General features: G+C 39.0%; 1 protein-coding gene across 1 annotated transcript in view; it reads right to left on the reverse strand.

The window, feature by feature from the left end:
* SLC38A1 (solute carrier family 38, member 1) overlaps window positions 1-18,456 on the reverse strand; it is a 66,342-nt gene that overhangs the window by 36,256 nt on the left and 11,630 nt on the right. The window contains exons 3-4 of the mRNA XM_006865324.1: window positions 11,583-11,658; window positions 11,202-11,317 (exon numbers count right to left, since the gene is read on the reverse strand). Coding sequence (XP_006865386.1) covers window positions 11,202-11,317; window positions 11,583-11,658 — 192 coding nt within the window. The remainder of the gene's footprint in view (window positions 1-11,201; window positions 11,318-11,582; window positions 11,659-18,456) is intronic.

Raw genomic sequence — 18,456 nt, forward strand, 5'->3', positions numbered from 1 at the left:
TCTTTCTCCATGGAACAACTGGTAGTTTTGAACTGCTGACCTTGCGGTTTGCAGCTCGATTCATAACCACTACACTACCAGAGCTCCTTGATAAAAATCATACAGACTATCTTTGTATATTTGTTATTGTATATTTGTTATTGTCTGGGTATCATTCAATCTCTATGCATAAAAAATAAGAATATTTTCCAGATACACTAAAATATCTTTAACATCATAATTGCTGTTGTTGTTAAGTGCTATCCAGTCGGTTCCAACTCATGGCGACCCTATATAGTATTTCCCGAGGAGCAGCTGGTGAGCTTGAACCACCAACCTTGTGATTCAAACCCACTTTGCAGTCCAGCACCTTAACCCCAGTGCCACACCAGGACTCGTAACATCATAATACAGTGACAATAATACTGTTTTTATATGTATGGCAAAGTAAATCCAATTCGTTATTGCAAACCACAAATTGTTACTAACAGGCTTTACAGGGGTTGGTTGGTATCATAAATTAATTTGTGTTCCCCCAAAATATGTGTCACAGCATTGCTGGAATACAATTCTCAGTGGTCTGGTGAGGATTTAATGAGATAATGTAACATATATAGTTGATGGTGGTGGTAGTTGTGTGCTATGGAGTTGGTTCCAACTCATGGCAACCTTGTATTGGGTTTCTGAGGCTGTAAATCTTTAATGGGAGCAGAAAGCTTCATCTTTCTCCTATGGTAGTTTCAAACTGCTAACCTTGGGGTTAGCAGCCCAACTCGTAACTCACTATGTTACCAGGACTCCTTTTATATATTACTACCATTCAGTAAATGTTAACAAATGTTCAGTTGGAGAAGGCAAAGGCGACTCATTGGTTGAATTCTTGCCTTCTATGCAAGAGACCTGGTTTGATTCCCAGTCAGTGCACCTCAAGCAAAACCATCACTCATCTGTCAGTGGATGCTTGCAAGTTGCTGATGCTGAATACATTTCAGCCAAGTATCCACACCAAGATGGATAGAAAAGAAGGCCTATTGATCGACCTCCAAAAATCAGTCAGCTTAAACCCTATGGATCATAACAGTCTGATCCAGTTATGCATGAGGTCACCATGAGTCAGGGCCAATTGCACTGCAGTTAACACCAACAGCAGCAATAATTTAATAATTTAACACTATAACACAATAGCACTATAATGCTAATAACTTAGGTAAAATGGATTGAACAGTAATTATAATAATAGAATCCTTGGATACTGTAAATGGTTAAGGTCCTGTTTGGTCACTAAAAGGTTAGAGATTCATGGCCACTTAGAGACACCTCAGAAATAAAAGGACTAGCAGTCTACTTCCAAAAATCAGCCATTAAAAACTCTATAAGGAGCCTGGTAGGAAACGAGTTGGGCTGTTAACTGCAAAGTCAGCAGTTCGAATCAATTAGTTGTTCCATGGGAGAAAGATGAGACTTTCTGCTCCTGTAAAGATTTACAACCTCAGAAACCCTACACAGGGCCACTATGAGTCAGAACCAACTCCATGGCCCACAGCCACCACCACCAAAAACCCTATGGAGTACAGTTCTACTGTGACACATGTGGGGTGGCTATGAACTGCAGTGGACTCCAAGACAGCTGGTTACTAATAAGCATAGTGACACTTCAGCAAACACCTAGTGTACTGTTTGCTTGTTTTTTGTCTCTTCCTCACACCACTCATTCATTTCTCATAGTAAGAGTTGGTGATACTGCTGGTAAGTGTTCTTAAATTGGTTCCAACTCATAGTGACCCTGTATAGAAGTTTCCAAGGAGTGGCTGGTGGGTTTTAGCCACCAACCTTTCAGTTAGCAGTTCAGCCTTAACCTACAGTGCCACACCATACCACTTTTCAAAGTGCTAAAAACACTTAAAAAAAAAAAAAAAAAATTCTCACAACTACCCAACTGAAGATTGAAAGTGGAAAGCAAGGCCAAAAAGATATGGGATTATAATAACCAAAATAAAATTCCAAATATTGTTTTACACAAACTTGTAATGTTGTTTCACAATTAACATTTCAAAGAGATTGATGATCTCTTTCCTGAAGGTTCATGAATTATACATGCTTCCTGAAGTGTCAAGAATTAAACTGACCTTTCTCATGGGTTGAAAACTTGTTGTTGTTGCTGTTGTTGTTAGGTGACGTCAAATAAACTCTATGCACAACAGAACAAACCAGTGGCCAGTCCTGTGCCACCCTGACAATCGTTGCTATGATTGAGCTCATTCATTACTGCTGCAACTGTGCCAGCTAATCTCTGTGGTGTTCTTCCTCTTTCTCGTTGGCCCTCCAACGCCACTAGGCATGATGTCCTTCTCCAGGGACTGGTTCCTCCTGATAATATGTCCAAAGTATAAGACACAAAGTCTGACCATCCTGGTTTCTAAGAAGTAGTCTTGCTGTACTACTTTCAACAGATTTGTTTGTGTTCTGGCAGTCCATGGTACTTTAATATTTTTGTCCAACACCATAACTCAAAGGCACCAATTAATTCTCCTGTGATCTTGCTTATTCAGTGTCCAACTTTCACATGCACAAGGGGTAATTAAAAAAAAAAAATACCATGGTTTAAGGGCAGGTGCACCTCAGTCCTCAAAGTGACACCTTTCCTTTTTAACACTTTAAAGAGGTCTTGTGTATCAGACTTGCCTGATGTGATATATCATTTGATTTTTAACTGCTACTGTTGAGTGTTGATGTGGATTCAAGCCAAAATGAGGTCTCTGAAAACCTCAACCTTTTCTCCATTGTGAGGATTTTTGTTTTGTTTTGTTTTTTTTTATCCTAAGGTGCAATTCATACTGAAAGCTGTGGTCTTTTATCTTAATCAACAAGTATCCTAAATCCTCTTCGCTTTCAGCAAACAAGGTTATATCATCGCCATGTCAGTTTGTTAAAGTGTCTTCCTCCAATCATAATGCCAAGTTCTTCTTCATATAATCCAGCTTCTCAGATTATTTGCTCAGCAAACAGACCGAATAAGTATGGTGAAATAATGCAAACCTGACACACACCCTTTCTGATATTAAACCATTCAGTGTCCCCTTGTTCTGTTCGGACAGCTGCCTCTTGGTCTATGTACAGGTTCCCCATGAACATAACTAAATGTTCTGGAATACCCATTCTTTGTAATGTCCATAGCTTTTCATGAGCCACACAGTCAAATGCCTTTGCATAGCCAAAAATGCATAGGTAAACATCTTTCTGGTATTCTCTGCTTTAGTCAAGATCCATCTGACATCAGCAATGATACTGCTAGTGTCACGTCCTTTTCTGAATCCGGCTTGAACCTCTGGCAGTTTCCTTTCAGTGTACTCTTGCAACTGTTCTTTGTCTTTAGAAAAATTTTACTTGCATGTGATATTAATGACATTTTCTGATGATTTCCTCATTCTGTTGGGTTACCTCTCTTTGGAATGGGTACAAATATGGATCTCTTCTAATCAGTTGGCTAGGTAGTTGTCAGTATTGCATCAGTTTGTTGAAAGATTTCAATTTGTAGTCCATCAAATCCTGGAGCCATGTTCTTTGTCAATGCCTTCAGCGTACCTTGGACTTCCTCCTTTAGTACCATTGGTTCTTGATCATATGTTACCTCTTGAAATTTTGAACATCAACCATTTCCTTTTGGTACAGTGACTCTGTGCATTCCTTCCATCTTCTTTTGATGCTTTCTTCATCATTCAATATTTGATACCACAAGACACAGTTTGAATCCTTTGATACCGCAAGTTGCAGTTTGAATTTTTTCTTCAGTTCCTTCAGCTTGACAAATGCTGAGCATGTTCTTCCATTTTGTTTTTCTAATTCCAGGTCTTTGCACATTTCATTATAATATTTGACTTTGTCTTCTTGAGCTGACCTTTGAAATTTTCTGTTAAGCTCTTGTACTTCACCTCCTCACTTCTTCTACTTGCTTTAGCATTTCTCCACTGGAGAGCAAGTTTCAGAGTCTCTTTTGACATCTGTTTTGGTCTTTTCCTTCTTTCGTGTCTTAATGACCTTTTGCTTTCTTCCTGTGTGATGTTCTTGATGTCATCGCACAACTCTTCTGGTCTTCAGTCTTCACTTCAGTGTCTAATGCATCAAATCTGTTCTTTAGATGATCTCTAACTTCAGGCTGGATATATTCAAGGTCATATTTTGGCTCTCGTGGACTTGTTTTAATTTTCTTCAGCTTCAGCCTGAACTTGTATAAGAGCGACTGTTCCACAGACGGCTCCTGGCCTTGTTTTTTTGCTTGATGATATTGAGGTTTTTACCATCTCTTCCCATGATTTAGTGTATTTGATTTCTGTGTATTTCATCTGGTGAGGTCCATATATATAGTTGTCTTTTATGTTGTTTATAAAAGGTATTTACAATACTAAATCATTGGTCTTGCAAAATTCTATTACCAAGGCCATTTTTCCAACTACTCATTCTTCTTTGTTTCCTACCTTTACATTCCAATAATCAGTAATTATTAATACATCTTGATTGCCTGTTTGATCAATTTTACACTGAAGAAGTACGTAGAATGCTTCAATTTCATCACTGGTTTAGTTTTTAGTGCATAAATTTGAATAATACTGTTATAACTTATAGGTGTGTAGATATTATTATAGCACAGACAGCCCTGTACTTCAAGAAACATCTTGAAATGTTCGTTTTGATGATGAATGCGATGCCATTTATCTTCAATTTGTGGTTCCTGGTGTAGTAAACCACATAATTGTCAAATTCAAAATGGTTGATACTAGTCCATTTTAGTTCAATAAAGCCTAGGATGGACTCCTGGTGTGGTGCTGTAGGATCAACACTTGTGAACCACAAGGCCAGCAGTTCAAACTCACCAGCTGCACCTCAGAAACCCTACAGGGTTGCTATGAGTCAGAACTGACTCAACAAGACTTAACAACAACGTTGCCTAGGATATCAATTTTTATGTGCTCCATTTAACTTTTAACAACTTTCAGTTTCCCTCTATTGATACTTCATACATCCTATGTTCTTATTATTAATGGATGTTTACAGCTGTTTCTCCTCATTTTCAGTTGTACCTCATCAGCAAATGAAAATCCTGAAAGCTTTACTCCATTTGCCTCTTCATACAGTCAACTCTACTTGAAGAAGGCAAGTCTTCCCCAGTCTTCTTGTGAATGCGTTCCAATTTGAGGGGTTCCTTTTCCGGCACTGTATCTGACAATATTCTGGTGCTATTTATAATGTTTTCATTTTCTGGACCTACCTCCGACAATGTTCTACGGCTATTCCTAAGGCTTTTTTAGTAACTAACCATTCAGAAGAAGTCTGCTTCTCCTTCTTCCTAGAATGTCTTAGTCTAGAAGCTCAGCTGAAACCTGTCCATCATGGGTGACCCTGATGGTATTTAAAATACTAGTGGCAGAGCTTCTAGCATTAAAGCAACATGCAAGGCACCACAGACAGAAGACTTGAGTTTTTAGCTTAAGAGCTACTTTATTCAAATAATAATTTAAATAATAACAACACAAGTTAAAGAGCTATGGGAAAATATAAAGGATTTATTACTTTGGTTAGAATTTGTATAATGTAATAAACATCACATTTACCTAGCATTATTATTAGATAATGTATTCCAAGGAGATTACCATATTTTGCATATAAAGAACCCATTCAAACAATGTGTGCACACATATAATGCACATAAGAAACTAACCCATGAGAGGATTGTCTAACTCACATGTTATCTGAATAAAAATACAGTGTTTTCCTATAAAAGATATGCCTTTAATGGAAATCTTTAGAAAACCTAAATTTTCTGCATTTAGCTGGGGTGGGAGACATGCTAATATGGAGTAAGAAACACAAAAAAACACCATCCTATGTCACTGTTCATTTTCAATCCCTATTTTTGCTATATTAGCTAAGGGGAAGCTACGTAAAAAGACTAGAGATAAAAGGCAGTTAACAGTGAAGGGATTTTATCAGTATACGTTGCCATTTCCTTGGCTCTCAATTCTTAGGAAAACTGAATTCAATAAACATCCTTTATACTGAGGTACTTGCACCTTAAGCACACCTTAGATTACTACTTTATAGGACACAAGTCCTATTCTGCTTTCAACAGTGAGCATATATGCCTTTCAAACAACTGTAAAATGTGATTCCCTCTCGCTTACTTCCTATTCCTTGGATGGAATTATAAGGCCTCAGAATTTACAAACACACAAAACTTAACAGTGATTCTTACAATAGGGTGCAACTCACTGAATCTAATTGAATTAAATGTGTGTTAAACAGGGATGACAGCCATTATGGTCAGGTCAGAAAAATGTACCTCAAATTCATCCAAGAAAAAGAAATCATTCCACAAGTGTCCAGATGACCCCAGTGAAGAGCTCCCACCCAGCCTCAGTGAGACACCAAGGAGCCTTCCCAGATGCCTTTCTGAAGGCGCCTGCATGGTCTTGGACTCCTTTTCTGTGTTGGCCAATGTGATTCTGGAACAGAGCCCTGTACCAGATGAAATATCCTGCCAACTGCTTCTTGGCTGTGAGCAGCTTAGACGCAGCTGGTTTTACAACATCATAGAAAGAGTCTTTGTTCTGATGCAGGAAAATTCTATATTTTATGAATAAGTTTGGGTCTCTATACACCTATCTATCTCCATGAACTTTAACCTCGAGATTTGGTGTGTCATGCTTGCTATTTAATGTCTGACTCAATGGCACTTCAAAACAACAATAACAAAAATAACCAAATGATCTGTAATAGTTTCATCCATGGGAAATCTTCCTTCAACCTAAAAGTCAAATTAATCTAAATCTTTGTTTCAATCAGAAACTAAAGAGGCATGAGACAGAAGATCAATTGTTCCTGAACCACTATAATTAAAAATCAATAGAATTTTAGGAATGGTAGATTGAATACAAGAATTTACTCTGGCTTCTTCTTGATATCCCAATAAAATTACAATAAAGCGAATTTTGAAAAGGCTGCTAAACTATAAAGAACATGAGAGGAGACAGTAACAACATTTTGGAAACTGGAAAGTAGACAGAGCTGAATTCTAAATTGTCAGTGGAGAAAGTCAAGACCAACGTAGTTAACACCACAGAATCTCCAAATGGCACTGGTGGTATTACTGGAAGGAGGGGCAATGGAAGAGATTGGTGGTGGTGGTGGTTATGTGCTGTGGAGTTGGTTCTGACTCATAGCAACCCTGTCTGTATAGGTCTCCCGAGGCTGTAATTCTTTATGGGAGCAGAAAGCCTCATCTTTCTCCCATGGAACAGCTGGTAGTTTCAAACTGCTGACCTTGAGGTTCGCAGCCTGATTCATAACCACTATGCTACCAGAGCTCCTTTTTATATATACATATACAGATACATAAATTAATGAAATGTTATGATGGTAAGGAATTGCTTGAAGACACTATGAATGGGGGACTGATGAAGCAAGTGTAATAAGGTCTTGTGTCAGCTTGACTGGACCAAGATTCTCAGTACTTGAGCAGTTAAGATGTAGTTATCACCTCCATGATGAGAACTAAAATACAATCAACCTCATGATATGATTTGCTGTGATAGATCCTGATCTATCCAATGTGTTGTGAATTCCCACCTCTAGGATGACAATGGGGTTAAATGCAATCTACAAGATTAGCTTGTATCTTGTGTCAATCTCCTTTGAAATATAAAAGGAAAAAGAGGGGAGTTGAGTTCAGAGGGACCTACTACCACCAATATAGAAGAGTCAGGAGTGGAGTGTGTCCTTTGGACCATGGTTTCCTGCACTGTGAAGCTCCGAGATCCAGGGGTAGATGGATGCCAAGATGTATGAAGATCTCCGAGGAATACTGAGCCTACAGGTGCTGAAAGAGGACAAGGACCTAGCCCCAGAGCTGACAAATGGAAAGTCTTCCTCAGGAGCCTGCACTCTGAATTTGGACTTCTAGTTTCCTAAAGTGTGACAGAATACATTTCTGGTTGTGAAAGCCATCCACGTGTGATATTTCTGTGATAGCAGCATTAGATAATAGATAATCAAGACAAGCTTGGTCATGGTAGGAACAGGACATGGAAATCTTTTATGTTATCGTATCCTTACTTTTATATATGCTTGAAATTTCCCATATTGAAAAAAAACCCACAACTATCATAATTCTCAGACAAGATACTACAATCACAAAACAAAACAGTATAAAAAAGGAACATGGAGAGAATTTTCAAAAGCTCCTGGAAATGAAAAATAGTAACAGAAAGAAAGCATATAACGAAGAGTCAGAGGGAAAATGAAGAGCTATCACAGATACAATAAAGTGAAAAAAATCACAGAAATGAAAATAAAAGATTTAAAAATTAGAGAATTAGTCCAGAAGGCCTGAAATCCAAGTCACAAATTCAGAAAGACAGAAAAGAGAAACAGAAGGAAGGAATTCATCAACACAATACTGTAAGAAAATTTCCTACAATTGAAGGTTTCAAGTGCTTAACACATGGGTTAAAACAGACCCACACTGAGGCAAATCTAATTGCAAAATTTCAAAACATTGGGAACAAAGAAATCTGTCAAGTTTCCAGAAAAACACACTAACAAAAAAGGCTATACAGAAAAGATCAGGAATCAGAATGGTGTGGAACTTCACAACAGAAATACTCACAAAACTAGAAGACAAAGGAGCAGTACCTTCAAAATTCTGAAGGAAAATAATTTCTAATATAGAGTTCTAAGTTGCCAACCAAAGTAAATGGAATAAGAACCATTTTCAGACATAAAAGTTCTCAAAAAAAAAAAAAAAAAAAAAGTGTTTCCTTTCACTCTTTCTCAGCAACAAAAGCAAAAGACAGAATACAGAAAACAAGGAATGGAGCACAAGAAAGATGGTGAAGGGTATCTTCAGGATGATGACAAAGGGACATTCCAAAATAAAAGCTCACTCTCCCGGCCTCAGTTCCCTTAGGTTGAAAAAGGGAACTTAAAATAGCACGTACGTCATAGAACTGTAAGGATTCAACATAAAACACTTCAGAGTAGAACTTGGCACAAAGTATGAAGCTACACAAGTTGTTATCGTCATCAAATGGTTGACTCTTTATGCTAACATACTATCTGATATAATAACAAAAAGAAATACATGTTCCTGAACTGAAAATATTTCCAGTTTTAGGGTGGCTCGAAACAGTCACATTAACCCTAGGTCTTTGGAGGTTGAAAGACTTCTAAAATTTTTCTAGTGTAAAACTTGTTTCAAAAGTGAAGAAACTGAAATTCAGAGGGGCTAGGAAATTTAGCCATTTACAAGGCGAGTTGAGATTAACACTCAGATGTCTCATTCAATGCACTGATAACTGTAGCTACCCAATCTACATCGGGGGTATCCTCTAAGACTCAGACACACAAAATAGCTCCACAGAAATATGCTGTCCATCTCATATCATTTTACTCTAAAACTTGACACTTAGCTGAGGCTATGCTCATAAAGACAGAAGGGCTGCTTAGAAAGATCTTTCTAGGCGATAAAGAGAAGAGGCAGCAGTTGGATTTACTGAGTTAGGTTGAGTATCGGGAAGAAATGTATTAAAATCAATGCCAGGGGTTCTTCATTTCTAGGAAGCACTCCTTCAATGGGGTTACAGACATGAGTGTGAGTATCAACCCCTAAGGCTGTGGAAGGAGCTCTGGTAGTGTAGTGGTTAAGAATCGGGCTGCGAACCTTAAGGTCAGTAGTTTGAAACTACCAGCTGTTCCGCGGGAGAAAGATGAGGCTTTCTGCTCCCGTACAGATTTACAGCCTCGGAAACCCTGTACAGGGTCGCTATGAATCGGAACCAACTCCACGGCACATAACCACCACCACCACCAAGGCTGTGGTCAATATGGAACCGCACGGATGAAGCACGGATTGGAGTCTCTGATCCCCAAGTAATGGTATGGGCAGCGGTGTACTGCTATTGCAGTTTCCTACATTTTCCCAAAGCAATAGACACAATTTCCGTCACTGCTTCCATCAACCCTGCACAGCAACGAGGGCTGTCAAGCAAGATCAATAAAGAGCTTAAATATGGAGTCAGAAGAAAAGACTGGATCCTGGAGAAGAGAATCTTCTGCTCAATTTAATGCAGAGGCATATCTACAGGAAATAGTACCTACGATAGTCCCTAAAATTGAGCCCCTGTTCAAACATCAGACATCCATTCTTTAGGTAACTTTACTATAAAACCAGCTCACAAATACATGCCAGTCTCGTTAATCTACTACTTGGCACACGGTGATGAAAATTACCATGGCACCTTCCTTGTGTTCACTCATGAAAATTGGTCTATGATGTGCTCAGAGTTCTTTTTCAGTTTCTTTTCTTTCTACACTCAGCAGAGAAAGATCACACAGTCTACATGGACCAGGGAGGCTCTCAAACACAAACCTGTAAGTTTCAATTTGCTAAATGATTTCTCATAGCTGGTGATGGAAACTGCTCAGCGATGCCCTACCCCCTTTCAAGCGAGGCTCAGGGCAGGTGCCATGCCTGCTATTCCTGAGAACCACTTCTGATTTAATGATAAATTCAAGTTCCCCACTCCTCTGAGTGTAGAGAGGGGAATCAGGTTTGGTGAGAATTTTCCTAGTATAAATTCCAACTAAAAATTAGCCCTTTGTACTTTTGGAGAAGGCGCCCCCCCATTCAATAGTTTTGCCTGTTTTATTTTCATTGAATCTCAGAGGAAAAGCACATATTAATTTCTCACATTCAAAATACAGAAAATTGCTATGCTTCTTGAGTATTTATTCTAAACAAATCTGTAATCACTGTTGGAAACAGTTCATGTTCCACAGTAATCCAAATGCTGACGGGCCAGGCTAAATTCCTCTTAGTATTTCGACTGTTTAGCAGAGATTAAGTGACAGACACGTAAGGAGTCCTCAATTTAAAAAAAATTGCCATTTATGCTATTTTCAAGTGTTTTAATCCTTTTCACAAGCGTTTGTTTTAGTATTTTTTAATAATTAAATAATTTTCTCTTTCCTTTTTCTAAGAAGTGCTAAGAGCATTCTGGAAAATCAATCAATCAAACGATACAAAGGCAGCAACCAGTAACTTAATCAGGTTATGTGTGTGTGTGGGGGGGGAAGAGTTAACAATTGATAAATTCTTCCAAGTTCTTCTCTGACAGAAATGTACAGAAAACAGTTTTAAAAATTGAGAGTAACTGAATGTCAACACTCACAGAAAAAGCAGGATTCCCGTGTTTGCCAGTGCAAAGGCCAGTCCCAAAATCCCGCTGCCCATAATGGCATTGCTTAGGTTAAACACAGACATGCCTAAGGAGGTTGTTCCTGGAATCTGAACAAAGAAACAAACATTCACACTATGCAAATATCTTCACATCAAAGCCTTTAAAGCACTACTTAAGGTAAAATTCAAGAAAGCCTTCCTTATTGCTCTAGTTATTTTTTAATGGGCTTTAGGAGAAAATATGAAGAATAAGAAGACTATCCTGGTGAATACAGATAGTTATGCTTTGGCCTTATGCCAAATGAATTTAAAACATTAGTCCCAATTTATGCAACTTAAAAAAATAAACATACTTTATTATAATGACACTCACATATTCATCGCATTTCTTTTTTTCCAAATGGCTGTTTGTGAGACTTCTTCTACTTTCACGATCAGAAATAAACTTGCTGTAAAGACATGTATAATACAGATCACTCATGGTAATGCTTTGAAGCTTAACAGTATGACTATGATTTATTACTTACCAAAACATGTTAGCATAAACAGTTAACTGGATCCCTAAGGGTTTGCAGCCTTATTCAAACCCCTCGACTTTGTTGTTGTTGTTGTTTTATAGGGTTTCCAAGGAGTGGCCGTGGTTCAAACTGACCTTGTGGCCCAGTGCTTTATCCCACAGTGCCAGCATTAATTAGTTGTCTCCTATTTGTTTTTCCAGATAAACTCTAAGTTTTCCAAGGTCAGGTACTTTGCCTTATTCATTTTTATATCCCTCACTCTGTCTAAAACAAAGTGATGCACGTAGTAGGTTTTAATCTTTATATGAAAAGACAACCGTAAGACAAAAAGAGTTAAGCTTTTCAAATAATTTTACTGATAAATGAAAACACTGTATACAATGTGAGCTAACTTTGAGAACATTTTATCTATTTGGGAAAGCCAAAACTGTCAAAAGCACTCTAAAGCTGACATGTAAAAGAGTACTGGAATCAGGGTTCCTTTGAGTTCACAATCTTAGAGTATAACATTTTTAAATAGCAATTCCATTTTCCCTGCAAATCAGAAAGCAACTGTTTACCATAAGCATTTGTTCAGCACCTGCTATATGCAAGTCACTGGGTCAGGTGATAGGGAACATGTGGGGCTTTGGAGTAAGTGATAAGCACATTAGGTTACAGGGGTTCCCGCGAGGAAATTGTGGGTGGTGCCAGGGCATGTGATCCAGGTAGGGGCAGAGTCAGGCCCTTTAAGCAAGCCTGGAATTTAGTCCTTGAGTTCAAATCCTCCCTAGCTCTGAAAGTCCGGGCATGCTACCTTTGTTTCCTCCCTTGTGAAATAGGAGTAACACTACTATGTCATCTTATCACATTGCTGGGACACTAAGAAAACAGACTTAAAGCATCAGTATAGCAGCACACACAGAATAAGTGCAATAGATGACTATTAGTCATTACTCTGAGGGGAGAGGGGGATGTCAGACTTGAGTTAGGGTAGAAAAGATGCACACAGGTAGAGTGAAGTACACTATATGCAAATACATAGAAGGAGGCATCCAAAATGATCTGTTACTACAGCTGTTGTTATTGGGTACCACTGGGTCGATGCTGACTCAGAGCCCCTATAGGACAGAGAACAACTGCCTCCAGAGGGTTTCCTAGGCTGTCATCTTCATAGGGACCAATCATCACCAGGTCATTTTTCTTTTCAGTTAGCAGCTGAGCACTCCAACCATTGTGCCATCAGGGCACCTTCAAAATGCTGTAAGGGCCATCAGATATCTTCAGTGTTAATATCAGAATTTTATGACATAAATTTATTTAATTTTTAAAAAATTTACATTAAAAAAAAAAAAAAGTAAGTGCTACTGTCAAAAAAGAGTCCTCTCATAGGCAAACAGCTCTATGGTGGTGGTGGTGTTGTAACATGGAGTCAGTTCTGACTCATAGTGACCCTGTATAGAGTTTCCAAGGCTGTAAATTTTTACAGGAGCCGAAAACCTCATATTTCTCCTGTGGAACCACTGGTAGTTTCAAACTGCTGACCGTGAGGTTAGCAGCCCAACTCATAACCACTATGCTACCAGAGCTCCTTAAACAGCTGTATGGATTAGTAAAATCTGTCAGACATGCTTTTTAGCAATTCTAGGTCTGCTTGTGTCATTACCTGGTCAGGGTAAAAACCAACCAGAGTGAATTTTTCATGAATAAATGTAAAATAAAACCATTTGAACAGATGATTTGAAAGAAGCATATTATCTTTGAACTGTATGTTTTCTTGAATGGTGGAAATTTGGTAGCAATATTGGTGATGGCTGTCCAACATGATTGATGTAATTTATGTCAGTGAATTGTACACTTGAAAAATTTTGAGCTGGCCAATATTATCTACATTTACACGACAATAAAAAAATATTGGCAATAAGACCATTTTTAAAGAAACACAGATCATTGCTGTTAGTTTCATTTATTTTACTTTTTTCACATTTAATCTAAGAGATCTTGATTCTCCCTGGCAATACGTCTCAAAGTTTGGATTATATATCCCCAAGACAAGCCAAAGACAGGCAATAGATCTACAACAGTCTTTGAGACCACCACTTGGTATAAGCAGGCAATCTGTAGTTCATTCAGTTCAACACCTGCATTTGGTTAGGATGCATCTTCACTGTCAGGGATTGAAGGGAGTGGCAGAAAAACCTTGTCTCCTGTCTCTCAGAAGGTGACACTCGAGTTGAGGAGAGACCATAGACCATACCAGCCAATACTAGTTTATGAATGTTATGCTGTGCAAAATTAAGATAAAGAGTCCTAGTGTGGCACTGCCGGATACTGCGCTGGACCGCAAGGTCAGTTTGAGCTGCAAGGTAGGCAGTTCAAACCCACCAGTTGCTCCTTGGGAACCCTATATAGGGTCACTTTATGAGTTGGAACCAATTCGACGGCAGTTAACAACAAAGGCATCCAAGGAAGGAAGGAAAAAACCCTAAACATTATGGGGGAGAGAGGAAGACATTAGTTAAAGGAAGCTTCAAGGCAGAGACTTGAGACACAGGATTGCAGGTTTTTAAGCAAGGGAATGCTAAAAGTATTATCTTAGGAGACTAAATCTGGCTGTTTAACAATATTACTAATGAGAGGTTTTGACCTTCTTTTGTCCTTAACTTTGTTTTTTAACAATACTTTATTGTGTTTTCAGTGAAGGTTTATACAGCAATTTAGGTTCTCATTTAACAATTTCAACACAAGTTCTTCAGTGACATTGGTTATATGCTTCACAATGTGTGAACATTCTCATTTTGGTTCTAGTTCTGTTTCCACCGACCTGGTTTTACTGCCTCCTTACATGTGCATTTTGTTTTAAAGTAATTACTATGCATTTGGTTTCCTATAGATGACTTGCTTAACGGAAGCACAGTGTTTACAAGTGATCCGTCATTATATTTAGAACCAATTTGTTCTTTAGCTACAAGGAGACCTCAGGAGTTGTCTTTACCATTTAAAATCTATCCACAGAATTGAGGTTCCCGGGTATGACTGGAGAGGGACAGGGGAAACAGCCTTCTCTATCACACTCACAGACGAAAAAAAGTGAGTGAGTGCTGAACCTTCCAAAGTGAGATGGATTCATAATGAAGTGTATTTCATCAGGCTAATTTTAATATTTCTAAACTAAGACACCAGCCGCTTCTTGGAAATCCTATACAGGGTCTCTATGAGTCAGAACCGACTCGACGGCACATAACAACAAATTAAGACAGATTGTTGTTGTTGTTGTTAAGTGCCGTCGAGTCGGTTCCGACCCATAGCGACCCTGTACAGGGTTTCCGAGGGTGTAAATCTTTACGGGAGTAGAAAGCCTCATCTTTCTCCTGCGGAGCAGCTGGTAGTTTCGAACCGCTGACCTTAAGGTTCGCAGCCCGATTCGTAAACACTACGCTACTTAGGAAATTTACCAGTGAAAATCCTACGGATCACAAGAGTCCAATTCTATTGGGCACAGGGTTGCCAGGAGTTAGGGGCTGATGCAGTTGCAGTTAACGAATTTTTAATGACCCCCATCATTATCTAACAGTTCCCTGTTTGCCATTCTTGTGAAAGGACTGGTTTTCTAAAGCAAATTTTAATTGTTTTCAAATTTAAGGGAAATTCTGAACACTTTTAAACAAATAAAGCAAAGCATCACTGAACTGCCCAGTCCTTGCAGATCTAATTCTGGCCTGGTGACACTCCTCAGAGGACGGGTGAGCAGATGAGTAAGTGACATGGGCACCGTGACATGGGAGGGAACGCATTCAGCAGGGCAAACATGGTGAAACTGAAGACGAACACCCCAGTGTCCCTGCCAGTTATTTCCTGTGGAACACGAATAATGGCACTGATTTGCAGAGCTGCTTTAATGAGTAACCATTCAAAAGTACATTAACGCTTTCATGACAGAGATCACCCACCAACATTTTCAGACACTAAGGTTTGTTGGGAAGCTGATATCCCTGCTGTAGCATATACTGCTGTATACTACCACCTGGCAAGGACCTCAATCCTAAATTCTGCTACCAGAGTCTACCTGAAATGTATGTGTCCTACATAATTGTATCAAAATCCATATTACTCCCAAAAATTTTTGCTTGATTTTAGTATACCTTCTATTGCTGAAAACATGATATATATATGTATATATATATGTATATATATATATACATATATATATACATATATATGTATAAATTCAAAGCAGAAAATAATTTGGTTATGAAAGGGTTAAAGCACTGTGTTAGCGCTTCCCTAATTCTACTTCTTCTAATTCACTTTCTGCAGCAAAACTTAATAGGTTTCCTCTTTCCCCCACCCCCTGCCCGAAACTTTACTCCTCCTCCACTAAGTTTCAAGTATAAATGTTTCATCCTGTAATTCTAAGTTCTGCCTAATTTGATTTGCCCCATTGCTCTGATCTTAGCTTTCCTTGGTCTTCAAAATGCTCCAAAGAGGGGGTAGGGCTGAGAAAAAACCAGTCTATCTTGAGAGTTAGTTTTGAGAGTTACACCAAACCAAATTCCAACTCACAGAAACACGATAGGACAGAGTCAAACCGCCCCATATGCATTCCAAGGCTTGTAATCTTTATGGAGGGGTCCTGGTGTGGCGCTGTGGGATAATGCGCTGGACTGCAAAGTCGGTTTTAATCATAAGGTCGGCGGTTCAAGCTTACCAGTTGTTCCTCATAAACTCTGTATACAGGGTTGCTGTGGGCCAGAACCGACTCAATGGCATTTAACGACAACACATTTTTATGGAGGCAGACTGCCCCAGTTTCTCCCTCTGAACAGCAGGTGATTTTGAACCACCAACTTTTCAGTTAGTGGTCAAGTACTTAACCACTGCGCCATCACGGCTTCTTCATCCTGAGAGTAGACTGAAAAAAAGGTGGCAGTGGGAATCCACTCTGCCCTTGGAAGACCCTCCATCCTGCTGGCTCAAAGCCCTCATTTCACACACTCTGGTTTAAACTGAGTTCTAACTCTGAGCCACTAGGCGTTTCTGTAACCCACACTGTGCCGCCAAATGCATCTTACATCCCAAATGCTTGTGTAATGCTGTCCCTCAGCAACCTCGTACACATTATCTACCCATGCATTAGCAACTGACAGCAACCCTCAGGGAAACTAAATCTGCCTCTCCTATTGCAGAATCAGGAGCCCTGGGGGCTCTGTCAACTAAGCATTGGGCTGCTAACTACAAGGTTAGCAGTTTAAACTGACCAGCTACGCTGGGAAAGAAAGATGAGGCCGTCTGCTCCCGTAAAGAATAGTTCTACTTTGTCCTATGGAGGGCTGATATGAGTTGGAATGGCAAAGAGTATTTGGGAATCAGGAGCCCTGGTGGCATAATGGGAAAGCATGCAGCTGCTAACTGAAAGGTGAGTGGTTTGAACCCACTCAGACTTTGCAGGAGAAAAATTACCTGTTGAATTACTCCAGTAAAAATAACAGTGTAGCAAACCCTCTGTGAGAATTTTACTCTGTCGCAGTGGGCTCTTAAGAGTCCCAAACCGGCTTGACAATACCAAGCGACAACAATTTAGGAATTAGGAGTTTCTGGGTGGTGCAAAAGGCTAAGTGCTCAGCTACTAACTGAAAGGTAGCAGTTCAAATCCACCCAGAGGTATCTTGGAAGAAAGTCCTGACAATCTACTTCCAAAAGGTCACAGCCATTGAAAACTTTATAGACTGACGCTTTACTCTGCAACATAAAAGTTTATTTGTTCATTTTGTTATGTGCCATCAAGTCAGTTCCAACTCATAGCGACCCTGTATAAAGTTTCCAAAGAGCAGCTGGTGGATTTGAACTACCGACCTTGCTGTTAACAGTACAGTGTTTACCCTACAGCAGCACACCAGGATTCCTACTCATTAATTAAGGAGTAGGTTAAGCTGCAAGGAATTATAGCTCAGTAAGAATAGAGCTTTCAAGGGAAACTTTATGGTATTTCAACTTTTTCTTCTTTTAAGTCTTTAAATCTGTGCTTTGTATTTCAATAAACTTTTTAACAAAACCAACCTTTTTGCAGTGGGAAAGACCATTTCAAATTAACTAGGGCAAGTAGCTTATCTAGAATTTCACTATCTCACCATTTTAAAATGTGATTGCTTGTTAGAAAGCACTGAGCTCTGACAAAGATAATGACTTAACAGTTCCCTTCATTGGCTTGAAAATGTGCTAAGGGAAAAGAAGGTGCCTTTGACGTGTGCATCACTAGATGATAAAAGTATTATGAAAAACAGGTTGTAACTGGGTTAATCTGAACTTATAAAACAAAATTCAATCAGCCATTAGGTAATCAATTTACTTTGTAAATAAAACAAAGTAGAAATCATCAATAGCTGACTTGGTGACCGCAGATTGACAAAACCTTTCAAAGGATGCAGGCAAAAGGACAAATATTGCATGGCCCCACTTATATGAAATATCTATAATTGTGTATGAGGAACAAAGTTCATTCATGGTTACCAGGGATAAAAGGAGGAAGAGAAGGCATTACTTAGGAAGCATTATTGATGGATGATGTTGTACATGGCAACAGTATATAGCAGAGGCGGGGATGTTGTATGAGGCCTGTGAAATCATTTGGTATGGTCCTACCAAGGCAAGCACAGCTCCAGCCATCACATCGTTGTTGTTAAGTGCTGTAGAGTCAGTTCTGACTCAGAGACCTTGTATAGGGTTTACAAGGAACAGCTGGTGAATTCGAAC

Source organism: Chrysochloris asiatica, unplaced genomic scaffold (genome assembly GCF_000296735.1).
Source record: "Chrysochloris asiatica unplaced genomic scaffold, ChrAsi1.0 scaffold00077, whole genome shotgun sequence".
NCBI classification, from domain to species: domain Eukaryota; kingdom Metazoa; phylum Chordata; class Mammalia; order Afrosoricida; family Chrysochloridae; genus Chrysochloris; species Chrysochloris asiatica.